This window comes from Eutrigla gurnardus, assembly GCF_963514095.1.
Source record: "Eutrigla gurnardus genome assembly, chromosome: 13".
In the NCBI taxonomy this organism is placed as follows: Eukaryota; Metazoa; Chordata; class Actinopteri; order Perciformes; family Triglidae; genus Eutrigla; species Eutrigla gurnardus.
In genome coordinates this window covers 14,638,881-14,666,834 of record NC_139936.1, presented here as the reverse complement: position 1 = coordinate 14,666,834, position 27,954 = coordinate 14,638,881, and the positions used below count along the sequence as shown (strand labels likewise).

The 27,954-nt window shown below is 41.2% G+C and overlaps 1 protein-coding gene across 1 annotated transcript in view; it reads right to left on the bottom strand.

The window, feature by feature from the left end:
* tmem8b (transmembrane protein 8B) overlaps positions 1-27,954 on the bottom strand; it is a 34,054-nt gene that overhangs the window by 5,208 nt on the left and 892 nt on the right. The window contains exons 2-11 of the mRNA XM_084024078.1: positions 23,717-23,906; positions 22,953-23,160; positions 18,747-18,880; positions 17,654-17,922; positions 15,200-15,582; positions 8,953-9,049; positions 8,451-8,574; positions 5,052-5,194; positions 3,151-3,329; positions 2,530-2,676 (exon numbers count right to left, since the gene is read on the bottom strand). Coding sequence (XP_083880204.1) covers positions 2,530-2,676; positions 3,151-3,329; positions 5,052-5,194; positions 8,451-8,574; positions 8,953-9,049; positions 15,200-15,582; positions 17,654-17,922; positions 18,747-18,880; positions 22,953-23,160; positions 23,717-23,906 — 1,874 coding nt within the window. The remainder of the gene's footprint in view (positions 1-2,529; positions 2,677-3,150; positions 3,330-5,051; positions 5,195-8,450; positions 8,575-8,952; positions 9,050-15,199; positions 15,583-17,653; positions 17,923-18,746; positions 18,881-22,952; positions 23,161-23,716; positions 23,907-27,954) is intronic.

Sequence of the window (27,954 nt, the reverse complement as noted above, 5' to 3'; positions counted from 1 at the left end):
CTGCAGTATTTTAGGAGATTGATATGCCAACCATATCCTGTAATGTCAACAGCTACTACAAGAACCTCATGTCAACATGCTTTTGATTAAGGGAATCGGTGAGGGAACAAGGTACACGAAATAATATATAATGTGTACTGAGTTCTGTTGAAGTGCTCACAGAATAATGCACCAAATTAATTTCCTATGTGCTGGGACCCACAATATAACAAAGAAAACTAAACACCGACAATAGAGGCCCACGCTATAAATAATATCAGTTTAACTTTCCTTTTTTTTTTTTTTTTTTAGCTCATTTGACATAAAGCCACGGGATATAAAAGAAATAAAGTGAGAGGGGAAAAATCAATAAGCTGTGCTACACATGCTTCAGGAGAACCTAAGCCTCGCCAGGAAGCCTGGGGTCTGCATTCTTCTGTCTGGAAGAAGTTTGGGATTTTTTCGAGCGGCTAAGGGAAGACCGTGCTGCAGGAGAACAGGACTAATTGGCACCGGCCATGGAGGAGAGGAACAGCGTGGCGTAGCCCGAGGAATCTGTGCAATAACCCTCATCAGTCACACAGCGGTCATGCACCGCTGTATCACACAGGGGTGCTCAAACATGAATGTATACATTTATAGACCCTTTTACCTCCATCGTCATGTGTTGGCTGAAGGAAAATAAAAAGGACAGGATGGAGGCGAACACAAATCACCTCAGAGGACAGTATAGAGCAGTTTGGACACATATAAAAGTCACGTTGCTGTGTTGTTGGGTGCCAGAATTGATATTGCATCCATTGGAGGTGATTAACGCTGATACAAAGCTACCATGCTGTCATGCTACAGCGGTTGCAGAAACAGAGAGCAGGCTAACTAACTACCCAGCTCTGGAGATGGGACAGCTAGCTTGCTAACTAGCCAGTGATTCTCTCGTCAGCTCTCCTGCTGGTCTGCCAGCAGCTTAGGGGTCGGCTCATATAATAATAACAGTCACATTGGCAACACTTGCGATCCTTGAGAGTGACTGTAAATATCGGGATAAACTTAAAATTCTTCAGTCATTAGAAATAAAAAGAAGCCAACAAAACCTGTTAGCCAACAAAATGTTCAGAGGATTGTTCTGCATCCACCTACACTCGGCCCACAAAAGTACTTTATCATGTTAGCGTAAAAGGGTCTATTGGATGCAGGCCTTTACGCAATGCATTAACAGGGAAACAATTTATGAATGTGCTTATTTGAGAGAGAATGATAAGTACAGATCCGTTACAGATCAACGGCCTGGTTCTTTTTTGTGTGTGCATCAGACATTCCAGCTGTGGTCACTTTCGGTTTTAACCTCCAAAGTGGTGACATGAATCTGGCTAATTGTTCAGATCTCAGCAAACCTTTTGTGAGAACAATGTTTTTCATAACCGTTCAATAAAAGAGCGCCAACACTTCAAAGATGAGATCCAAGTGTAATAAGACGTAATTATCATCTGAACTGATTCATCTGATCCAAGTAACCTTCAACAAATTGAGATTAACAAAAATAAATAAATGAATAAATGTCCTTGCAATATATACTGCCGACATATTGTGAGGACTTTTGGACCTTTGAAGCACCCACACTATCAGGTGCCCCCGGGTCCTTCATGCTCTACTGCTGCTGCGGTCGTGGATTCTAACAAACAAACATGCACAAACAAACAAACCAACAAACACACACACACACACCCACACACACCCACTCTCTAGTACAAAAACGCACACACAGCTCCACTTGCCAGTCCCGACATGTGCGATTTGATTAGTGACTGCGTACTGCAGCGCTCAGCAAAAATGAAAACTCTAGAGGACAGCAGATGTTCGTATACTCTCCCTCCCTCTATTACACCCCTCCTCCCCTCCTCCCTCTCTGTCTCATTTATGGACATGGACACACACACACACACACACACTTTCCCTGTGACCGCTCCATCTTGGTGTGCAGCCAGGGAGTGACCGAGGGCGAAGGTGCACCTGTTAGTGTTCACTGTTATCCACCACATTATGACAACACCCAGGGAACACATCTTTTGATTATTAACTGAAGATGGTGGCATATGTGGTACCCCTTAATTTCTCGCTCTCACAGCTTTTCAGCTCTACGTAACAGTCCTCTACTCCCTTTTGGCATTCAGGTTTTATCTCAAATTGGAGCTCTAAGTCTAGGCGTCTCCAGACTGCAACAGATGACATCGTTTGGCGTCCGAATCAATGCCCACACCTACTATTTTTGTCATGCAAATCAAACAGCTGAGTTGCTCTCGTGAATGGCTGCTCTCCATTTATAGAGACACAACAGAGCCAATTGGAGCATCTTATGGCTGGGTCTAAAGGCGGTGACATTTAGATTCCCCTCCACGCGCCACTCGTTAAATAGTACCAAAATGATCCATATCAAATGATCGGTTTCATAAAGTATCAAGACAACTGTGACAAACTACAGTTCAATTAAAATAGTCATTTTACCATTCCACTATACCACTTGACTGTTTTCCAAGGATAATTAGGTAGAATTACCTGTTTGATGATGGACTTTAGCCTGGCCATAGCAATGACAGTGACCCACACCGACATTAGCGACCCAAGGAAGTCGCAGAACTGCAGGACGTCGTACTCCATTATGCAAAAGACCACAATACCCGGCTGATCGCATGCATGGTAGAACTGTCAGAGGAGAGGAGTGAGGCAGCAAGGGGTTAAACCAACGGGCAGATGCATCAGGCAAAACTTCAAACCATTAAAATTGCTTCAGTAAAATGATATTTCCGTTGAGCTTTTTTTCCGATAACAGCTAACATGCACGCTATTGTTTGACGAGCCGAATGCTACGCTGTGACTGTTGGCTTAGCCGAGGCTTGGTTTGGTCTAAATGTACCCCAGAATTGGTCTTCTGGTTTTAGTCACTCTGATGAATCATTTCTTACATTTCTTTCTTGTTAAACATTTGCAAAGCCAATTCGTTTGAGTATTTTAAATGGACCAATGTTTTCACCAATGTTTGCTAGCTTGCGGACTGTAATGCAGTGTTCCAATCATTTGTGCTGGTTTCAGACCCCAAACACATGTATTGGTCAACTCTTTCTTTTACGGAGGATAGAACATGAATCATCTCGTTTGCGCGGCTCACAGTGGACTCACAGTGGAGAAGAACATGGTGAAGATGTAGACCGAGGCCTCCAGCAGGTAGTGGCTTCGGATGGCGATGGCCACCGGCGGGACGAACATCAGGTTACTGAGACAGAGCAGCAGAGTGGAGAGGAGCTGGAAACTGTAGGAGTAGGCCTCTGAGTTGTCGGTGCATCCCCAGCCGTCCCAGCCTAACACACACACACACACACAGTCAGTACTGTACTGTTTGAAGATCTAAGAAAGTACAGATCCAAGAGAGCAGAGAGCTTTTTGCAGGATTTACTTTCTGAAACTTGAAATAAACTTTAGGAAGGTCTTCTTTAATGTTTCGGCTGAATTGCTGAGAAGGAATTTGACTGTGGATGAATCAGTTTATTCCAAAAGCTCACCCCCTTTAGAATTTACAGTATCTCTTAAAACTGGTTAAATATCTATCAAAACGACTAATGCTTAATCGGCCCTTTCTTAGTTGTTTATCCCGTAAACAGCAGAGCCTCCTGATGCGAACTCCCTCCAATGTCGAAGCAACTCTGCTTTCGCCATTAGTTTTGGATCCTTATCGAGTGGTGAATTGGATAAGACGCCGCAAATTAAATATTCCTGAGCGCTGTTGAACGGGGGGTTTGCAGTGTGAGGTGGGGCCAAGGGCAAGCGCTGAATGCAAAGCGCCTGCCAGGAAGCAGTCACACATATGAAGTATGACAATGGATTTAACTGAAGAGAAAGCAGCTCTGATAAAAAGAAGATCAAAGGCAGGATTTAAAAATGTCTTTAAAAAGCCTCAGAGGACAAGCTTTGTTTAGTTTCATAAGCTCATCTTTTATTGAAAACGATGTTCATAATTAATAGTGTAGTATTAGAAGATTAATACCGGGCTGCTGTGTGACTCATTGGACAGCGGCACATACAATTTAATCGCTGCACGGCCAGTTCAATTCCGTTAAAGCAACCCGTGCCATCGCACCTTGCTCTCCTCCATGTTCTTGTCACTCTGCATGATTTATATCCCCACAAATTAGAAATTCTTTGTGGAAGTGACGACCCAATTTCCTCGCAGAAAGTTGCGTCTTATCTTGTATGCTTTTGCCTGCTGAAAATCACTTCCAATTATTATTTCATGGTCACGCTTATTTGCTAATTATTAATTAGTGATTAATAATTTAAGGCATTGTTGAGCATACGCTGTATTTATACAATAATTCCAAACCGCTTGCTTGGCTTTGTTGATAACTGGGCTAAGTGGATGCGAATGCAATTTCAAAATATAGCCGTCATTAAAGTCCCAGTCGGCAAGTCTGGCGGATCGAGGGCACTCTGTCAGATTTTGAATGTTTACAACTCTCATGCTCCTCCCCCACGACCACCCAGCTCCTTCCCCTCGACTCCGTGCCCTTTGAAATCCCTTAGATCACGCCACCTTTGAAACGCGGGTCCGATGTTGACTTTATCACGGACCTCCTAGTTTTGGTTTTTAACTGAGGAATTGGAAGCGTGTTGCTACTTCCCTCCGCCTCCCCCCTGTGATAGTGGAACGACCCGAGGGGGGAGGGGCTCTGTGTGTGCACAAACACAGCCCTGCGTGCTTATTGGACAGGATGATCCGGGCGCTGTTGAACAGGCTCTACTTGTACGTAGAGACGCAGTTTTTTTCTTTTTTCTTTTTTTTTCTTTCTAAAACCGGTTTATTTATGTTGTTCTATTGGAGCATAGTGTTGGCTTCAGTGAATATGATCAAAAAAACTGGGACTTTAAAACAGAATCAAAAGAAGACAAGAATAGATCACCAAATCGGAATTTAGTTCACATTCAAATTGGGCACAAATTCAAATGAACAAAGAGGGAAAGAGCTCTCTTAAAAAACACACTGACAACGCGACGCATCGCGATAGATTCTGTAAATCACTTGTTACCTGCTTTGCATTCGCAGGCAGCATAAAGGTAGTTGTTGGTGCGCAGAAGCTTGCACTGTCCGTACGTCCCACAGTCGTTGATGCACGGAGTCAGGTAGGCACGCATGTACACCTCGGCGGTGACATTGGCGCACGCCTCAAATCTGGAAAAGTCACGGACGGGCAGAGCGTTAGATGGACGTGAGCTTGAGGAAAACAAACATAAACATAGAAACGTGCAAACAAATTTCATGGATTCTGTTGTCTAGACTGAAATATTTGAACAGGTACTGGTTGCCATGGCACGTTGACATTCATGGTTCCCAGACAATGACACAGATTTTTGTTTGAGAATTCAACAACTATGGAATAAATTGTGATTCAGTTTGGTGCACACACTCATGACCTCCTCATTTGTACGTTACTACGATCGTGGACCCTTTCAGATGTCAATGATAGATGGACTACCAGAAAAATAGACCACGGAAAATAGAGCAATGTTGCAACTCATTTGCCAGGACAACACAAGTTTTTCCAGGACATTTGGCTTTTTCTGTCATTTCCCATGTGTTTTCAATGCCGTTTTTTTAAGATTTTCCAGGATGTGTGGAAACCTTAAAATGAATATGTTAACATGGTAAACATAATGCCTGCTAAATATCAGCATCCTCACTGTCAGCATGGCCTCACAGAGTCAGCCTGGGTTGCGCTAAGACTCAGTGTTTTGTTGTTGTACGTGCTCCAGCACAATGTCAGAGAATAAAAGGTCATTTTAGCGTTTAGTGTTTTAGTGTTAGAATCAGACAACATGATAGTGATAGTTTAACTTCTCAAAGAATCTCAATTGGCCTTTCGCTAAATCCTCGTACACAAAAGGTAACACTGTTTAGGAATTTAATGCCCTGATAAAGGTTGTGGTTATACAGCTAACTGTAGCGATTTATATAATTATGTTCATCTACAAATGATTCCACTACTGATAATAAAAAAAAACTCGCAAATATGTGTTTGCATTGATTGTTTCTAATTGCCAGCGTATGAAATCAGTCTCAGAGAATGAAACTCCAGGAGGTAACAAATGGATTTCTTTGCCTTTTCCCAGAACCCATTTTTTAATTGGCACAGCTGCTCGCTTCTTAATCATTAAGTTATATCACTCAACTTAATTGTAGCCTTGAAGAGCACCTATCATTCACTCTCATGATTTATTTAGCATGTGTACATTTCTGGAAACCTAACACATTGTGACGCCAGGTGAACATTTTCCACATTTTCATACCTCAGCAAGGCTCTCGTGTGAAGATGAGACCATGTCCCGCACCATCTGCTATTATTTGTTATTCAAATTCAATTGGAAACTCTCAAGTGGCCGGTGAAAACAAAAATCTGCTTAATTTCATTCTGTTCACATTTTTGGGCCATTAAGGGTGCGGCAAAACAGCTCAATCTGCTGAATAGCAAATTCTTAAGAACTCGTATTAAAAAAACGTTGCATTGGACAATTTAATGGAAAAATGCCCCTCTCTTTGGAACATTCCTCATAATGACTTCAAAGAACCCTCAGAGAAAGAACGTGTCTTTACTGCACTTATCTGAATTAAACTGTAGATAAAGGTGGTGAGAACAATCGAGATAACTAAATATCTTCACGTCGTGAAAAGATAAAGGATGTGCCCTTTATAAATCCCCCTCCCCCTCCCCCATCTCCCTTGTAGGTGAAATGCATTGTGGTCTGCTTAGTCAGTGTTCTCTTTTTTCCAGTACTTTTTCAGTGATGATGTAGCTGATGTAACAGACGGTTACACTAATGTGTTCCTCTCTGTGGTAGTCTGATTTAAAGGGTGTTCAGTGTGTGACGATAACTTATAAAATGAACGAACAAATTAGCCCCACTGTGAGTTACCGCTACAAAACTTGTGGTCCAGTTTACCTTACTAATGCAGCATTCTGTTTGAGGGGACAATGCAAGCAAAGTAAAAAAAGTTTTTATCCTGGCATCCCTTTGTTTATTATCCAACGTTCTCAACAACACACATTTGAAACATTGCTCCTAGCCAGAGGTTAAACCCTCAACCTTTGCAGCCAAAAACAGCGAGCAAGCATGTCAACTTCACCAACTAAACTCAACACTAACCAACTTCACATTAACTGTTTAAAACAAATTGGATGAAAGCGACGTTATATAATGCCATCCAACCTGCACAATGCAACCTGCACATGCTACTCTATGCTGTGACTTATGCAACATAAGTGAGAGCAACCTATCCAAAATATTGTCTTTCGCAAACTCCCATTTGAATATTAATATGATCCAGAAAATAACTTTCAGATGGGAGTGTTATCCGTTGGGGAGCTCTGATAGATATCCCACAGTTCAAAAACAGGGGTAGCATAGTGGCGGAGTGAGTGTGGGAAATCTGAAAAATCTGCTTTTTAAACCTCAACATCTAACCCTCTTCTATGACATATGCTAGGTGTGCACTAGAGCCATATCTTTTGAAGCCAATCCAAAATTAATCTGCTGGGTGACAGATGGGAGAGAATGTGGCTGATTGAGGGAGGCAGCGGCGTTTAAACAGTGAGTATGGCATCTTCGTTAGGGCACTGAATTATTCATTTTGGTAAATAAACTTGTGATTGTTATACAAAGATTTTTTAAGAAAAACTGAATGTCCCATTTTGCATTTGTCTCCCTGTAATTGACAGCAAATATTGTCTCGCAAAGGTTGCTTTGGGGCACTTGATTATGTGACTGTCAAAATATTCTTGAGTAACAGTCTCAGTGAATTTCTGTTGTTAAATTAAGTTTTGGAGGCTTTCCACCAGGGCACACAATTCATACATTTTCATACAAAGAAATAAGTTCATCTTCTTGGGAAATTCAGTTCAAGTGCTGCTGCTAGTCCCTTGATGTCATTTAAGTGTATCTGGGCCTTTAAATGAGAAGATGATACCTCTCTCACATCTGTCCAAAGGTTAAATCCACCTACTGCTCTAAAGCTCATTAATTAACAGTTTCTATAGAGTCTGTTTAATCCATAAAGTGGGGATGTAATATGTTTACACTTTGCCAGGAAACCAGTGGAAACTCCAATAAGTTACAGACTCATAAATCTATCGGATTGTCATTTTAACACTTGCCTGGCTAGCAGTTTCCCCGTTTCCAGGCTTTAGGCTAAGCTATGGAAAGCTGGCTGCTCGCAGAAGCTTCATCGTTAGCGTACAGCCATAATAGTGGTATTGTACTTCAGAATCGCGTCAAGAGAGTGAATAAGCAAAATGTAATGTCATTTCAGACGGCAACATTTCTGTGTTCGTGAATCTACATATAGTGGAGTGAAGTGCTCCAGTGAAGCGGAGCGTAAGCATACAGGATAAAACAAATATCTAGAAATGCCGAAGCAGCGCTGCCTGTATTACCCATGTTCGGTGGCACATAGAGAGCGCAGGCTGAGGTACCAGGTGCCTGTTTGTGGGTAAGGAATCCTCAATTTGGTGATATTCGCAGAGGCGTTCACAGAAAGGAAAAACCCGGCCAGCGATTCTGCAACAGAAGAAAACACTCATTAGAACCAAGAAAAGATTATATCTTCCAGAGCACATTTACTCGCTTCTGAAATTTTTCAGTTCATTTTGAACAATTAAAGTTGCAAACAAATTCATGTTCAATTTGACGTGTTGAACCTGACACCCTGTCATTTCAGATGGATTTTGATTGGCTGTCACGTGTTTTTAGCATTCGTTATCATTATAGTTGTGGTGTGGACTCCCACTGTCATTAGAACGATTTTTATAAGGATAAAGTTATAGTTTCTTGGTGTGGATGGTTGCTTTCATAGGGAAAAGAACATTCATTATTTCGAAATTCTTATTGAACAATAAATGATTTATTAATTTGGGGGATTTACTAAATTTGACATACCTGATTCACATTTCAATGAGGAGTTTTCCCTTAAGAACAGAGGCGTCCCGTGGTTCAGGCAGCCAAACACTGTGACGTTGGCTCCTTTCAGGGTTGACTGCGGGAGGAAAACACAGGCACATGCCGTTCACCCATCCAACCATAAACCATCTGCTGCCATCATGCAGGTGAGCTAACACCGTTCAGTATTACTTCCAGTCTCAGTTCAGCCGTGAGAGTGTGAAGTTTAAACACAAACTTTAACACATCAAGTGAAGCTGCTGTCCCTCTGTCTGCCTGAGGCACCTCAATGAAGATGTTGGCAGTTTATCTCCTAAAAGCATCAATTATACATTAACACACTCATGCAAGAGAAGAAATCCTGGAGAATTATTCAAGCGTTGGGAGCTGCATATGCTTGTTTAAATTGGCTCATTCCGCAGAGAGGTGAACAGAGACCACAGTCCAATTAGGTGAATCAGTCAAAGGACAACGGGAGTAAAATTAACAGCAATAAATTACCGCATGTGTATCAATGTGTGCTCAGACATCAGATTTGACACTTTCAAAATTTTCGCTAATTCATTCACAATGCAAAAGTCGTTTTCAGATAATAACAAAATAAAAAACCTTTGCAGAACAAGATACAACACATTATATTTCATTTGCCACATGTCTGGAGGGAAATGCACTTCGTGGTAGGGATAACTTTAGGCAATTATTTCTTGAATAAATACGATTTTTATCATGGGCATAATGCACATGCAGGGAGTTGGCAAAGTTGTTGATTAATGCAATGACTCAACAAACACTTTGCCAGGTGCTGAGATTTCAGGCTTCCTAAACCCGCCATCTGGACTTTACTCTCCTGGTAGTCTCAATCACGCCCACTGGCATTTCAAGATAGTCCTCCCCCCTCCTCCCCCCTTTCCTCGCGACTCTGCCCTACAGTGTGAAGATGAAGAATTGAGCGAGCAACACTTATCGATGGATTACCGGCTGCACCAAATTGAGCGCGAGGGAACGGGAGGCCCTTAAAGCCAGACTCTTTATATTAAGTGCCTTTAAGTCAAAGAGCTCATTCAAAACATGATTTTATTCATGGAAGTGGCATGGCAATGTCAACTGGTCTGCCGAACCAATTTGCCCAGATGAAAAGATCTGAACAACTATTGGGCCGATTGCTACACATTAACAACAGTTAGTTAAATAACTGACAATTCTGATGATTTTAGTGATCCCAGAGAGATAGAATAAGTAGAATGGACATTCCCATTCAAAAAGTACTGTAACAACTTAATGCTTCACCCATCATTTGTTTGGCTCATTTTCAGTAACCAGTGTAGCATTAGCTTGGCAGAATTAGCATTCCACCCTGCTTTAATGCTACACTGGTTACGTGAACATTAGTCATAAAGTTAGTAAGGCATGAGGCCTTAGTTTTTCACTTCTCGCGATGGCATTCATGCCTCAAAGATCAGAAAAGCAGCGCTCATTCGTGAAGATTATCTTGCTGAACAAAACGTTTAAAGTTGTATTTGTCCTATTTTCTGTAATAGCCCAAAATCTAATGGAAAATGGCCTTTCTCAAAGAAACAGTGACATACTAACTGCCTACAAAAAAACATGTCAACCCTGCAGCACCGTATTTGAGAACTAACTCAAAGAAAAAGAAAAGGAAAAGTGTTTTCTTCAATACTTCTTAAGTGTTGAGACAGGAAGAATTCAGCCAAGAATAAAACAGGTTTATGCATTTTGCTTTCCTCTGCCTTTAGCAAATAAAATAAAGACACAGGAATAAATAACACCTCCTATTGCTTTAACAGATATGCTCGGTTTCTACATAAAATCTCCGTACCTATTCTTTTAAATGTTAAAAATTGGACATCAATTATTCCTAAAATCACCATGATCATTATATCCTGGAAACATATCGATTTCAATTTGTAGCTAAATTCCCCCAAATTAGTGTCAGTAATTAACAACCTATAATCCAAATCTTATGGTCTTGAACTCTTTTGATTCACAGTCTTTTCTTCTTTTCATCCTTTCAATCCTTGTTACAAAATAAGCAACTGTTGTGGCATTGATATTAGGATCATAAAATTGTTTACACTAATGAAAACGTTAGTCTTTGTGCTTTCAAATGATGCATAGTTCATAAGTGAGAATTCAACAGGATGCAATCTGGGCCCCCTCATACTGAACATCAATTAGGTGGCTAAGAAGAAGCCAGACTGCTGCCACTTTCAAGAGTTTATTTCCCTGTATTCCACCTCCACTCAGTGATATAATGTAGTTCAGGTTAAATTGTTAATTTAAAGTTCAGCCCCCGTCTTCCAGCTCCTCATTTGACGTCCCCTCCCGCTGGATGCTGACCCTGCACCCGGCATCTCTGCAGTCTGGTAAGCAGTGATTTGAAAAAGACATCGTTCTTAATTTATGTTCATTTCTTATTGTGCTCGTGTGTGGTCGTTCTTCTGTGTGCCCCATTTCAAATTCATGACTGGAATTTGAAATGTTAATTTTGTTTGGGGTTTTTAATTTATTGCCGTTACTTGTAAAGCACTTGGTAACTTTGTTGTGAACATTACAACATTAATCATGTTTAATATTGTGATTTATATGCCCGGTCCATTATGCAGCTGTTAGTTAGGATTGTGGAACTTGAGTTGCAGAGGCATAATTCAGTCAGGTGTGCTGCCTTCGATGCAATGATTCAGTGCGATACTCAAGGTTACCGATTCAAGCTTATAGGAAAACTAGAAAACTAAATAGAGTAAAAATCCCTTAATAATCTAAATAACAGGACATATTTTTGACTTCAACTCTCATTAAAAAAGTTTGATGAATGCCAGTTCATTTATTTTGTGTACTCATGTGGCTTTTGCTTTGCTACATTTCCCAGGACTTGTGCTGTTGACATGTGCCAGAATGCGAGAAAATAGATGAAGCTGGCAAGAGCACTATACACTGCACATCCCACTGCCCAAAGTAATTAAAATAAACTCAATGATGAGTTTTGATTTTGCTCAGGAAAATATTTAGCTCTCTTTGGTTTTGACTCATATTGGACATTATGATTATTTTTTTTTGTGAGCAACTCCCCCCTGAACATACTAATGATGCATAGCAACGGCAAACATTGCCATCTTTGTTTTTTTCAAATCATATTAAAAAACATTTTAACAAGAAACTGGGACTCAAAAGTGACAGCAGATAAATGAATACATTTATGAATAATTGTGCATGAATCATCATTTGGCAAAAAAAAGAAGAAGAAATATAGATTAATGGGTATGAATAAAATATATTATATTTTTGTATTGTATTAATTTATTTATACATTGCAATTCACTAATTTATTTAATCTAAACTAATTAATTTATTTCACGATTCTCTTATTCGAGCCCCCGATCCTCAGGTAATTAGAGCGTTTATTACTGTGAATTTTCTTTTTAAAGCTAAAAAGCCATACATTGATGCAGTCTCATTAAAACTGATTGAAGTGCTTCCAGATTCCTTCCTCTGCCCAAGCCCTACCTGGAGACAACTTTGGAAAAAATGAAAATTGAATCACCACCAGTTGATTTATCAGCGGAAATAAAAGCCATATGCATTCCTTTTCACACTCTTTCACAGGGAGCGATGCAAGGCAGACAAGCAGCTCCAGCTATTGTCTCCTAAAGGCCTGCAAATCTGCCAGAGTACCCCACTGGCAGCGGCTGACTGGATTCTGCCCTCGTGACAAGCAAGTGACAGATCTTCGCCGAGGGGGGAGAAATCTGTCCATAGAATAATATAGCATGACAGTCTCTCTGAAGAATACATCTTGTGCTCATGCAGCAACAGCAACCAGGTTTCCTCACACTGTACTGCCTCCGTGGCTTTCTCTAAATTAAAATCAACTATACACACTTATGGGGGAGCGAACTGGAAGGGGTCAGGGATACCCAGGATATCGCTATTACAAGATTAATGCAGGGGTTGTCCTGACAACTACAAGATGAAGCTCACATAGACGTGAGGAAAACTCGCCTTTCACACCCAAGATGATCTTTTTTGAGGTGACAGCAGCCACTAACCAACCATGTCGCCACATCAGCCAAGCACCCAATCAATACACCATCAGGCTCATTATAGCCAATTACTTCCATTTCCTTTTAAAGTCTAGTATTTGCTGCTTTTCTCCGACATTTTGGAAAAATTACACTGCTTGCTTTCTTGCCAATGGTTAGATGAGAAGATCGATTATCAATTTCATCTCTGTATGTTCCACGGAGATGAAAGATGTGTTAAGCCTAGTCTGGAAGGGAGGGGCTTCAAACTCCAAATCTGTCCTTTTTACGTTTCTGGCTGCAACCTACGAATATTTTCACATTACTTCCTTGATCAAATAATAAATAGATGACTATTTAATGAATGTTTATAGAAGTAGTAAAGTAGTAGTAGTAAAGAAAGGTAGAAAATAGAAAAAAGAACCAGTGGATTTTTTTTGGGCATTTTTGCTTAAAGGCGTAGTAACTAGCCAGTGTTTGGTTTGTCTGTGCTGGGCTCCTGTAGAAAGATGGCGGCTGGCTCTGTGAAGAACGTAGATACAAATGACTCATTCGAAGGCAATACACACAACTAAACAAAAATATACCTATTAATATTACATACCATATCTGCCACTAGATCCTCGTAAAAACGACATACTGTGACTTATTTTTTTACAAAAGTGTTTCCGATTCATTTTCTTTCTTGACTAATTAATTCAGTTTTACATTTCATACATTAATATGTAGTTAGAGGACTGCAGTGTTTGGGGGGTTTTCTTATACCTGAGCCTTTTCCAAATTCCAAACAAAACTCAATGATTGGCATACAAATGTATACTTTCAATGCCCTGAAGAAAGTAATGTGCGATTCCATGACAACTGGGCAAATCCATCTGCTGAGTGTCTGCAAGATTATGTGATATCAAAAGCACGAGAACAGCTACTGAATGGACCTTGTGGGCGGCGAGATGGTTTTGTCCATTTTCCAGTTGTTGGAGGGGCTTCTGAATCCTGCTGCCTCTGCCTTTTGTGCTAAGCTACACGCACTTCAGGCTAAGAATATCCTTGAATAATATCATTGCTGAATGAAAAGAGATGAAACTGATATAAATCAGACTCCCGGGAAGACGGCAAAAAATGTCAGGTTATTCCGTTGAAGTGAACAATCAAAGCATTTGTTTTACACTTCATCCTCAAATTGCTGCAACAGTGGCTGCGTTGCTCTCTCCTACGAGTCAACTATTCAAAAGTCCATCTGCCAGCCTGCAGCTCTCCAGTTCATGTCTCCCCGTGGATAAGGTGTATCCCTAATGCCATTACTATCTGAAGGGCAGCTTAACAAAGACATGTCAAATCCTGCTGGCTGATATTTGCATTTTGTTCGCTCTTAATTAGAGGACATATGTCACCAGCCCAAACACTGGCGCCCGTTTCGTTGTGAACCTTTTCAGCTTGCATTGCAGAGTCCGTGTCTATATGAGGTTCCATATTTAGCAGGCTGGCTCTGCCAGACACGTTTCCCAGTTTGTGCATATTTACTTTGCTGATTACAATCTGATCCTTTGCAGCAGTAGAACATACAGCATGTGAAGGGTGAGGGTGGCAACGGAGCCCTGTCCAACATCTTGAATCAAAATGTCGTATTTAAGTATCCTCCAGGTGTCTAGGAACCATTTTTTATGATTCTGCACCGGCGATGCAATGCCTCAGGAACGCCTTGAGGGAATTTCTGCAAATTTGGCACGCACGTCTGCTTGCACTCAAGGTTGAACTCATTAGTATTAGGTGGCCAAAGGTCGCCTTGATGTCATATATCACATGTGTGGCCATAACTCAAGAATTTGTAGGCTTATAATGCCAATTTCACACAAATGTCTGATAGGATAAAATTATGAAGTGAGGACATTTTGGACAGACATGGATGTGAGCTACAACTCGACTGGTTCACAGAGGCCTGAGGCAGTATTTCTAGTTTTGACTAGTTTTGACTACTACACTAGATATTAAATAAAACACTCAATCTTGGCCAATCTTTCATATTTTTTTTTACATATAAGCGAAGCCATACCGAATAAAAGGTACATTTAAAAATAACCTTATTGCGTTTGTCAACTGATCATGAATGAAAACCACATTTTATATTTATTGAATAAAAATGCAAATAACTATTAACAGTACTGTTATATATGTGACAAACGAGCAGCAGTCGTGTCATCAGAGCAACTCACCATGTTGAGCTTGAGCTCCATGTTGAGGACTCCTCCGCTGTCTAAAACAGGCATCAGGTTGATGGCGAACACAGCAGCCCTGTCCGGCGGGATCGATATATTTGGACCAAAGAAGACGTAGAAGTGCACAGAGAAGGTGTCCAGCTCATTGCGCAGAGTCGGGCGGATGGGCCAGCACTTGTTAGTGTCCGCCGTGGGGGCAAGGTAAACTATGCTGTCCTCCAAGGTGTGCAGGCGACTGACGTTCGGCGACAGGCTGGGCAGCGAGGCCACCGACAGCGTCTCGGACAGGGAGAAACCCATCGCTGATCCAAAAGACTGAGGCATGTTCATAGAGGAGCTGGGCTGTGCCTGGTCCTTCGACGAAGTGGACTTGGAACAATCTAGACATTGGAGAGAGATATCAAATTCACAAAGGACATCAAATCAAACTGATTCCGGCATGATGGATTGGCTAGTTGCAGAAGGTTTTAAAAATGTACTTCGCAACAACCTTTAATATAATGAAGTCAAACACCGGCAATAACAAAGTCAATAATTGTACTTCCATTATCACGCAGGCTAACTAAGCAACCGATGCCTTTGCAAATGTTTGAAAAGATCCCCTTCGGCTGGCTTCCATTTTGTAAACAGTGAGGTTCAGCGCTGTTCACTACTTTTTAATGAGACAAAGATTCACTGTAATTGCAAACAGTATGCTTTCAATCAACACAAAGCAACCCTGCAAAATGGTCATTGATGGCAACTGGCAAAGTACCATCATCGCAGACCGCCAATTCCCCAAGGGGAGAGGATTTCAAAGGCTTTTCTCGCTCAGCCTCGTTTGCATACTGTTGTCTCTGAAAGGGTTTGAAGTATTTTGATGTTTCAAGCAGCTGAACACTCCTTAAAAAAATACTGAAATACCAAAAACTGCTGGCTCAAGGCAAATGTAGCTATGGTGGAAATACGAAAAGAGGTGTAAATATAAGAAAAGACGCAGATATACAGTGTAGGTTGCATGTGTGTGGGCGGGAGCGGACGGGCTGTGATTCATAAAATTCACAATCCAAAGAACGGGGCTTGGTTTTGCTTTCATACACGGCAAAACACGTGAACTCTCTTGGGTGGCCAACCTGCAGCGACAATACTGTATAAACAACAATAATAAATAATAAAGTGCAACCTAGTTTCACCGTTTCCTGTCTAGCCGCCAACTCTGATGTCTGTAAATTGGCTTCGCATAAGGGTACATTTCCTTTTCCTGCAGACGGCTCGTAGCAACAATAAAAGAAAGAGAGAAGCATGCGGAGGTGAGTGACTCCAGATGGTATTTTCCGCTGAACCTGAGGTGTTCTTCAATTTAAATCCACAAAAGGTCAAGTAAGATCCGCCTGGCGGGCGGAGGGGGAGTGTGAATAATTAGTGTCTGTGTTGCCATGGTGACAAAGTGCACAGTACAGTGTCCAACAGAGGGAGGGGATGGCTACATTGGGAGAGGACTTCCCACAGATTTGTGAGCCATCCCTGTGGAGTGAGCATAAAATACACCTCAGCTCTGCACAGCCCTGAAAACAGCATGGAGCACTCGGGCGCAGCATCGCTCGTCTCATGATCCCACATGAATCCCGTTCTGTTTGGAACGCAGTCTTTACTCGAACACGCCTGTTAATGGTCCTATTTCTGCTGACCTCCCTTTCCCCATCAAAACAGATTCATATCCAACGTGTGCCCCATGTGCCTATGAGCGTCTCGGCCACGCTTGAAAAGACATTGAGAGATTTTTGCTTTGATTCGAGGACAAAGTGGATCTACTTTCAGCTTTGATTTGGTCTAACTTAAGAGGTTTCAGGTTCATAAAAAAAACAAACACATCATAATGATTTGCACATCAAAAGCAGCAGGAATTTAAATTACAACCCGCGCTGGAAGCAGACAGCTCACAGATTGCACAATTCATTTTGAAATTATGACACATTGCCGCTCATAAATCGATTAAATAATGTTGGTTCATTGGCAAAATTGGTAAAAAAAAAGCTCTCATTTACCAAACGGTCTAGACAAACACAGATGGGACAAATAAAACACAGCTTAAGTTATTTTCACATCCATAAAAACAGGACTTTAGATACGTTTATAAACAGATACCAGTTCATACAGTACAGTGGAATTGAGGTTGCTGATATGGGACTTTAAATTCACAGTTTTCAGTTATTGTAACTCATGAATTAATTAATAGTATGAATACATTTTAGGCACATGAGTTAATCTATGATGTAGGTTATAGATTCTCATGAATGTCTCCGTCTGTAATTAAGACTGGCTTTTGATTAGTTTTGACTTTTGACTTTTTTTACATTTACATTAGTTAAGCATCAATTAATGCTCTATTTAATGTAAAGTCTTTCCCAAGTCAGAAATAAAACCCTGAAGATGAACCATGGATAGCGTTTTGCCTGTAAAACACAATCTCACCTGTGACCTGGACCCCGATGCGGAAGTAGACGTTGCCGTTGCTCGGATACCTCTCCACCAGGATGTAGTACCATTGTTCCCAGGCAGGGACACGAGTGTCTAATTCACAAGGGTTCCACTCCCTGCAGTCGAGGGCACTTGAGTTATGCACCGGCGGCGCCCGCGCTCTTATCTTCAGCACCACGGGACAACTGTCGCTACTCTTGTTCTTGGTGCTGCAGTTTACCAACTGAACCTTCACCTTTGATATATAATTGGGGATGAACACTCTGCACACACACACACACACACACACACACACACACACACACATATTTAGGGTGTAATAATACCATAATACCTGGGCTATGTACAATATCAGACAGCAACACATAGAACAGCGCCACATGTTAAATATTCAAGTTCATGTTTATAAGACACAAAACAGTTTTTTTTAAAGGCAGCGATAAATTATGTGAATGTCTTTTATGGTAATGTGATACATCATTTGCTTTTTTTTTTTAGGTGAAGCCATACCTCTGCAGTACCTTCATAATGAATAAAATGTCAGTAGTTTCATTTGAATGAATGGCCTTTCGACATTTTGCCTGCTCTTTATTAACAATACTGATATTCGGTGCTTTAAATTAAAAAGTGTCTATCATATTCACACACTGCAAACAGACACAGGTCTAAAAATACATCACTTCAGTTTCAAGTAAATACATACCATCTAAATAATACTCAAAGAATAAACAGTTGACATATTTTTTGTGAAGAGCTCAAACAATGTCAACTGTTCCTCTTCAGAAGATCACGAACAACTGAGCATAAATCTTGAACACTCATATTCCCCCCGCTCGCGACACTGAGGTGACTTTTAGAGGAGAGGAAGTTAATAAAGCATGTTCATAAGCACACAAATGGAAATTGTGTGAAATCTGTTTCAAATGAAAATACAAGATAAGCTTACATAGAGGAGGACTGAGATCAGAGAAGCAGATGAGTGGACTGAGGTGAGTGGATTGTGCAAAATAAAGAGATTTTTTCTCTCTAAGATGGTCCATGATTAGGGACTTCATTTGAAAGCCAACCCATCTTTTGGAAGACTTACTTGTACAGTGCAGATCTGTTATGCACGGGGATCATCTGGTCAATGAAGTATCCAGGATAAAGCACTGAAATCCCAATTAGCCTCTGGACAATGAGCTGAGGTTGGAACAGATACTGGCACTCCTCAGACAGACCCTTTAAAAAACAACACACAGCAGATGGTTTAGACGGTATTTCAGCGGTCACCGCTATTTTCTTAAGAGCTGGTATCGGGGAGATTAGATATCATTCACACATGGCTGAAAATCCTTAATGGACTGTCTGTATAAAGCCTGTCAGCCTCCTGGATTAATATCCCTCTGTCCTCCTCCTGCCTGCCATGCAATGTAACATGCACCCACCATTTCACTCATGTTGTCCTGAACGTCTAACGCTCGGTGCGTATTACTGTGTGAGATGAGCCGAGCAGACAGAACCGCGTGTCGCTTCCACGCATGATCTGCTGTAATAAAAAAAAAAAATGTCTGCGACCATTCACACCTGATCCAAAAGGACAGGTGTGAATGCCAAATGAGGCCCATCGTTCCTGCCAGCCGATCACTGACCCGCCTGCTCCAGCCACAATTACCACGGCATGTCATTAGTCCAGGAGCTGCCGAGGTGACCCTTTGATTTATTACAGCCTGTCAGCTGGACCTGCACATGCGTCTGGTAGAGCAAGTTTTCTTTTAATTAAGGCTCACAAGAGGGTTTTTTTTTAATGCCAATGGGTCTCATTTGCCAACCATTCTTAGGGGAAAGAATTCTTCTTAAAACCCACTTTAGTAGTTTACCTCCAGACTCTGACATTCACCAAAACATTTTTCTGGTTTTGAATGTGTTTCTTTTACTTGCTCACATTTGGGTGCGGATACTCCTGTGCAAAAATAATTGGTTATTGTGTTTTCTTCACTGAATTTACAATTCAACACTGAAAAATCATGCCATGCATGCAAATGTTGTTTTATATTTGTCATTTAACTTCCTGTAGAAAACCTCCACTCTTTGTTTTTGACATTTGGAGTGGTAGAGTGGTAGAAATATTAATAGTAGCAGTCATTTATTTCAGTTCTTATTGATCATTTTTATAAAGGAATGCACATAAAAGTCTAATGTTTCATACAAAAAATAACCAAACCTCAGTTTTATGAGTTTATCTTATTTTTCATGCCAAAATATCTCATCAATAGCTTGAAATCTGACCATTCTCATGCCAAATAAAAAAGACATAAGCCTTTATTTTCCACAGAACCTCAGTCTTGGCAAGATGTTAGAGACTCTAAAACCCTTTTCAGGCCACAGAGCACTAAAGCCCACTGTGAAACCCCGACTAATTGCATTATTTTAGCTCCTTCAGTCAGAATGACCCACTGAGACTATGCAATTTTAGGGGAAAACTCTGGTGTATACTCTGAGCTTCTGCTTTATTAGACACACCTGAACAATCTAATGCAATCCGCAGCAATAGCGCTGCAGTTAATGCAACGGTTACGAGCTTATGTATGGCTTTATTAAACTCTGTGGTCATTTTAAAGGTTGTACTTAGTGGCTCTGTCTCACTGAATAGCATTATATTGAGTTTCTTGTATTTTGAATACTCCCATTAAAAACAGACAGAAAGGAACACCTCCCAATATAATATTAAGGATTCATTGCAGTATATTAGATGGCACAAGACTTTATCAGCTATCAGATCATTTAGTGTATTTGGTACAAATAGTATGTAATGTATGAAAAAAATGAAACAGTTTATATACTGCTCTGGAAAAAATTGAGAGACACTCCAATTTGTCTTATATCAGCATCTCGACATGAGTGGCAGACATAAAATTTGAGTGTCTGTTGAATTCCAACACAGGCACACCTCATTCTAGTTAATGAGGTACTGATTAGGTGATCGTCCGAACCAAATCATATTTAACAAGGAACATTATAAAACATCAAGGACATCAAGTGACCTACAAGAAGGATGGGAAATGGAAGCTGGGCTGAAGGAGGACGGTTGGAGTCAGGCTCCTGGAGGCCGGACTGAAGTTGTGCAAAGCCAGAAAAAAGCCTTTCATAAACGAGGTTTGTAAAACCAGAGAAAGTGATAATTTTGCAGTGGTCTCTTAATTTTTTCCAGAGCTGTATATTTGCAGTCTGGGAAGCAGCACCTATAATACTGACAAAAGAGGACGCTGACTGGCCAATATCCATCTTTTAATAAAAAGCTAATATATCTTGTCAAATCCTGATTTTAATGATCATCATAAAACATTAAGATCTTTTCAAACAATGAGTATATGAGAGAAAAGAAGCCCCTACGGTATTGTGATTGATTATATAAGAGTTAGTCTTTTTTTTCTCAAATGTAACTCCAGCCTTTGTTGTTGTTTGCTCAACCTTGATATCCCGTGTGCTCAGGATTGCTGGAGTTCAGTGTTTGACTGATATGGTTAGAAATTCAGCCTGCATTCCCCTGGCCCTGCTTGCATTTCTTCCACCCGTGTTTCTTTTTTGAACTGATAACATCACGTCTTGGTTGCTAAGGAAAAAAGAAAAAAACTGCTTCAGAAAGCAGAATGCAGAAAAAGTGTTATTTCCATCCGTACAGCATGTCATCGGAGGCTGGTCACATTTGAGCCCCGGCAGCTTCTATTCTCGGTGCCCCCAAAGGCAAACCGATTGTTTTGTACGTGCAGTGTTGATAGCAACCTGTGATGATATTTTTTTGATGTTGTGCGTTCCAGGTGTGCTTGTGCCAGCCAGTGGAAACCACAAAAGGAAGCCCAACTGAACACCATGCCAGTAATAAATAAATTGCCTGAAATGGAAATCGGCAGGTGTGTTTTTCTTCTTCTTTTTTTTTATGTGGCTAAATAGGAAAACACGATGAGATGAAGAAAAACCCTGAAGAGGCAGAAACCTCTTTAAGCTCTGCAGCACAAACAGGAATACTAATCCAATGGAACACTTACATCATTTTTACGAGATTACTTTCTATCATGAAGGGGAGGTAAGTAACCATGAAGAATATATTTAAGATCCTATTTTAAAATAACACTTTCAGACAAATATGCTTTCGTTTTACCGGCCTATATTAGTGCATGATGTGTAACAACACAATGACTCAAGCTTTTCATTCATTTGAAGAGCTCATCCTTCACACTAGCAGTCCGTCGGCCATTGATGTACCTGATGTACAGTAATTGGATGATTCTCATGACATTTTGAACATATATTCAATGTCCACAAGAGCATGAATGCCAGCAATTTTGATTATTCCCTTTTCCCCAGCCTCAACAACTATTAAATGCATCGCCATGAAATTTGGTATAGACATTCATGGTATCTAGAGGATAAATCCCACTGACTTTTTATCTAGCACCACCAGAAGGTAACACTGTTCACTAATGCAGTGAAATAGGTGTGTGACCTTTCCACTGGTCCCAACATGATTTGTGGTTTAGAGTGAAATGTCTCAGCAACTATTACATTCATTATCAGGTTACATTCGTCCAATTTTAGGTTAATGGCTGAAGACCTGCAAAGCTAACAACATCCTCATAAACCCATACATCCCATAAACATGATATCGGAATAAAAAATCTACCTGCATGTCAGCATTGACATTATGAGCATGATATGTTTGTGTTAGCATTTAGCTCAAAGCATCACTGTGCCAATGTATAATCTCCCAAATCTAGCATGACTGTAGACTAGGCAGCAACCTCCAGTTCTGTCAAGTGAAGCCAATGTGGAAGTGGCGTAAGCTTGCATTATCTCTACTGGCCATCAGGGGGCAACGCAAAGACGTCTCATTGCATGGAAGTATACAAGATAATTACGTTTTTCTCACTTGATTAATTACCTCATTAAATATTGTAAACATGAGTTCATGGTCTCAAGCTCTAGTTTCAAGTCTTTTTTAGCCAATTATGAGTCAAATAGACAATAAAGGTATTCTTTAGGTCGTGGTAACTTGTGATTGACAGGTCACTACCACGGCATTCTGGGAGTTGTTTATGTTTACGTCTTACAACTTTAACCTTTTCAGTGTGCAGTTGGAACCTTTTTGGTTATTGTCTTATTCAGTGTCCGGGTTTAAAAAAGTGACTATTTGTCTGAAGAGATAAACAAAAAAAAGCACCATTAACAGAACAAGGTAACCAAAACTCACAACTCAAGAGATTGAAATTCTAACAGGAAGCCACAATGTTTACTTCTGATAAATGTTCAGGCTCACCTTGACGGAGATCTTGCCTTCATCTTTGGGTAAATGTGCGGCGAGGAACCAGTCTCCAGGGAGCGGGCTGGTCACATTGAATGCTCCCGTTGTACGGTTTGGAAGAGTCCAGGTAAGAGTCACAGCAAAGGATCCTGGGACGGCCGTATCCCGAGGGAAGTGGGTGTACAGGGGGTTGATTACTGGAGGAGCCCCGGACCTGAAGTACCTATCAATCACAAAGCCAACATGCAATTGCTGTTGGGCCTAATATTTTTCCACAAACAGCAGAGGCATCTGTCAAATATAAAAAGTCATCCATAAGAACAGCTGACAGCATGAGCACAGATGGCGTCTTCCATTCAAATTGTGAAAAATTCAAATCCAAAACATTAATAATCATATCCAGCCCTCAGATAGTTGAATGTGATAAGCGTGCCCACGTCAATCACAGCATCGCAGAGACACCGCAGTCACCTGAGGTTCCAGCGCTCATGACAAATACTACTTACTAATATGATCAATATAGACAGGCGAAATTAAAAGTTAATGCGGCTAATGTTTTATCAGCAGCTCCCCCCATATATCAAGGCTGCCAGAAATAGCTGACACTGTTCAGGATGCTATAACACTTTCCCCCAAAGTTATATAAGATGATATTGTTATCTATTTATTCCCCCGGAGGAAGAGCAGATTTCAACTTCTAAGTGTCTTAACTCCAACAAAGGAACACTCGAGGCAAAAAACAAAAGTGACTCCAGAACCAGACGAAGCCATTGCCTTACACTGTTACATTGCGGTTTGGGCAGCTGTCTCCGAACGTGCCCCCTTGCTCCTTGAAGGTGATGAGGTTCCATACGGCCATCATGGTGTCGTCAGGCACATTGAAGTGGAACAGTTCCACACTGGCGAAGGAGTTGAAAGCGTTCAGCTTACGAGGCGTACGGGTGAAGTATTCTGTCACAAAAAGGCAATCTGTGGGGAGCCAGAGCAATGTTTAGGATTAGGGTTTGCTAATTTACACTAAACACAAAGTTCAGATCTGGCAGATGGCATTTGGTACTTTAGTCATTAATTCAAGGATTGGACTAATTGAAATTTTGACCAGATGATGGCGTTAGGTGAAAAGTAAGTGGATTGTCAACGTTATGAGGATTCATCTTCTGGGAGCTTTTCATTATGGCAAGGTGTCTCCTCGATTCCTTTTTCCTCGAGTCCTCTTCTCGCGTCCAGCCTACGGGAGCTGCTGGAGGCAAGGAAGAGACGCGCAGAGAGAGAGGAGTCGAGGCAAAAGGCATCTTACAAAATGAGACATCGTTGTCTTGGTGTTGTCACTGCAAAGCCACATCGATTAAACATGACGTGTGGCACTTTGTTTGGTGGTACCTTGATTTTATTATCTGTCGGTTTTCACGACAACGTATCTACTTTTAATTCAGATCACACACATATACATATATTTCTTGTGTGAAGCACTACAACTGTATGAACATGACTGTATAAATAACTAGTGACATTTATGATACGATTGGATGAATGTATTACAACCCATCCATATGACAACATGAAATACGACACATAACTGCTGAATGCAAGAGATTGTTCTTATTGACATAATCATTTGTGGATAGCAGCTGTTTGCACTTGTACACATCATGTCACGACTCTAGCAGTTGAATTGGATCTGTAGGATAAAAACATCATGGTGGAATTCAGTCACAAAGGAATCCGGACGGAGCAGCACCTTCCGTGGCGGGACACGACATCTGAAATAACTACATATATACTGATGAATACAAAAGGAACATTACATCTGTAGTGCTGCCAGGGTTTGAGATTGGTACATCTGCGTGTCATGACTCTTTTATATGCCACGGGGGCCAAACATTTTTCAGCAAAGGATGTTTCCTCACTCTCAGCTCCTCCACAAGCCTCCTCTCTCCTCGTCTCCTGGCGGTGTATCTAGGGGATTAGAAAACCATCCATGATGGCGGAGGGGCAACGATTTCCCGGGGTCATGAGTAAGTTTGCATATTGAAAAGCACCTAACGAGTGGATTGTTTTGCAATGCCGCCTAGTCGATGTTGCATTCGGTTTTTGTGCAAAATGTCACGGCAACTCATCGGATTTCTGACTGAAAGTGCCGGACTGATCCACCAACAGACAGACGGCGCTAGCATGGCTGACAATGAGTTGAAACCTTCATTTCTGAAGATTGAGTCCCGAGTACAAACGTTTCCCAAGCTGTCAGCACCACGGCTCTCGCAAACAGAACACGCATAAGCAGCCTCTTCGTCTTAAGTCCATAATAGCGAGCTTCTCCTTGAACCCCGGCACACTGTGGAGAGCTAGATGTCTCACTATGTGATCACAGACATTAACTCCTCTCAAAGCAGCCGAGGGAGACGTATGCATGCAGGCTCACTAGCGTTCCGCATAATGTCAAATCCTTGGATTACATCCACCGAGGGCTCTGCATATAAAAGCAGCAGAACGAGCGACAGGTGTACACCGTGTTACATACACAAGGCAGCGAGCTGCGATCAACGGGTGGGCAAAGTGGAGGGGGATGGAGCGTGAGTCAGTTAATTGCTATTGTAGAACATGCTGAACTTCTTAGATAAGTGTTATCGTAAATACAAACACAAGTAGATAAGAAAGCAGCGGTATTTCATTAGAACAACGTGAAGGCTTGATGTTTCACTGGAGGAGAACGTTTCCCATTTGCAGCTCCCTTTGTGTTCATGCGTAACAAGCACTTCCACCATCTGTATCTGGTGTACCTGTGGCGACGTTGGTTTGTGTGTGTGTGTGTCTCATTAATCTCACCTACAATTTGCAAAAAAAATGTGTAAAAAAAATTCTGAATTAAAAAAACCAACTCCTAAAACTGATTTTGAGGATGTAAAGAAAAGACCTCTAAAAACAGCGTGAGCCCCATTTACTTAAGAGATGTGGTGACACAGATAAGTGAGCTCCCCGCACTAATGCTATCATGTGGTTCGCCATCGCTTCTGCTTTTACCTTGGCGATGACACAGAGAGTAAAGAAAAACCAAGTGGCCCAGTCGACAGTGACAAGGCGTCGAGGTGTGGACGTGTAGAGGAGACGCTTTCCTCGGATGTGCAGCGTGTTCACATTATGTGTGTTAGGAGAAGGAGAAAAATGGCTCCCCCCCCCCCCCCCCCCCCCAACACTATTACCAGATCTCAAAGCTGGCACTGGCTCTCACCTATGGAAGCAACCTTGAATACTGAAGAAGCAGAAACTCGGAAGAATGAGGCAATCTCACTGTCAAGAGCTCAAGCTTAATCCCATACAACGCTCGCAGCCTTAATTTCGCTCCCGTCCCAGCCTTCCTCCGGTCCACTATCAGCGCCGTGTGAGCCCTCTTTGCATTAAGGGTCTTCTTTGCATGTTCATTACATTGACATCCAAGACTGAGGAGAAAGTGTGTGGCACTGCTGAAGTCGGCAGTAAGGTTTATTGTAACAGACTTCTTTCAGCTACAGATCACATAACAGTCGATAACATGTTGTTATTTGTTTGTCGGACAGATGTTTGAGCAGGAAAAAGTCACATCTGCATATAAGACTACTCAAAAGTCAGTCTTTAAATAAAGATGATAAGGGTATGGATTTTCAGGCAATGTAATCCCAATTAAGAGAAAGTCATTAATATTACATTATGAATAAGCTTACACACAGACACTCTAAATCTGTGGTTGAGGGTCCGGACCCCCAACAAGGAGCTGTGAGATGATTAAATACTTACAGAATGCATATGTATCCTCTTACCTGTCATGCTATTTATCAGTCTAGATTTCTGTTGGTGTCAGTTGCCTTGTTTTGAAGATATCTGTCTGCCTTCTCTCCAATACAATGGAGCTCGACTTGTGTTGTTCCAAAAAACAACAGCAATGTTTCTTTTTGATCGAACCGCTCACAACATTTGAGTAGCAAGCAGGCGGTGCTCCGTATTATCCAAAGACTGACACAGAGACGTTCTTGTATGAGATAATGCCTGACCAAATGTAGCTGTTTAATTAATGTACTGGAAGCAGATTAATTTGGTTATTTTCAGGCAAATGCTTTTATCTTATTGATGTCAATGTGATCCCTGCTCATGGTCAGTATTCTAAAAATGCATTTAATGGAAACTGTCAAAACCCCGTGTTCACCAGATTTCACACTTAAACATACAGTTACACTCGAACGGGCAAAACACGGTTCAACCATATCAGCCTTTTAGGTTTTTGTGACTAATTAAATACATGACTGAAACCTGCAGTTATTATGAGAAAAATGTAATAATAAACTTGCATATCGATTTTGAAACCTCCAGTATGTGGGGAGGAAAAAAGGAAAGATTCTGCAAAGGAAATGTCTCATGACTCAATGTGAACTTGTAAACACACCGACGTGTTTAAATATGCTTGTTTGCCTGCTAAATAAAGACATTTAAAGATAAAGGCAGCAGAGTGCTTACAGGCGTTCCTACTGCACCGTTCTGAATTCAGTAATCTCAGTAATCTTCAACGAGCGCCTCCCAACAACTGTTTTACTCCGTTAGAGGCTTAATACAGACATAATCCTGCTTTTTGTCATCTCAACTAGGGGTTTATCCTTGAATGCTTTGCGTGGGAGTCTTAAAACTTAATTTTTTGGGGGGGGAAAGTGTAAGTAAAAGTCGCTTCTCCAAATTCCTCCTCTATGAATATGATTTTATAGTGTTGTCAAATCTTAAAAACATCTGAAAGAAAGAGGAACGATTCCCATTCATTCTCGAAACATACGTGCAGCTGATCACTGTGACAATGAGTGGCTGAGCAAACAAAAGCATTGAATTCTGCATTCGATTCTCAAACATCATGATCCTCCTCACTGCGAAAAGAGAAATAACCTGAGTTATCCAGGTAAAAGAGGGTAAAGGGAGGGGGCGTTGATCTTATTGACTCCAACCAATTCCAAGGATTTACCAAAAACCGATGGAGAGAAGGGGCAACAAGTCTGCCAGGGGCTGC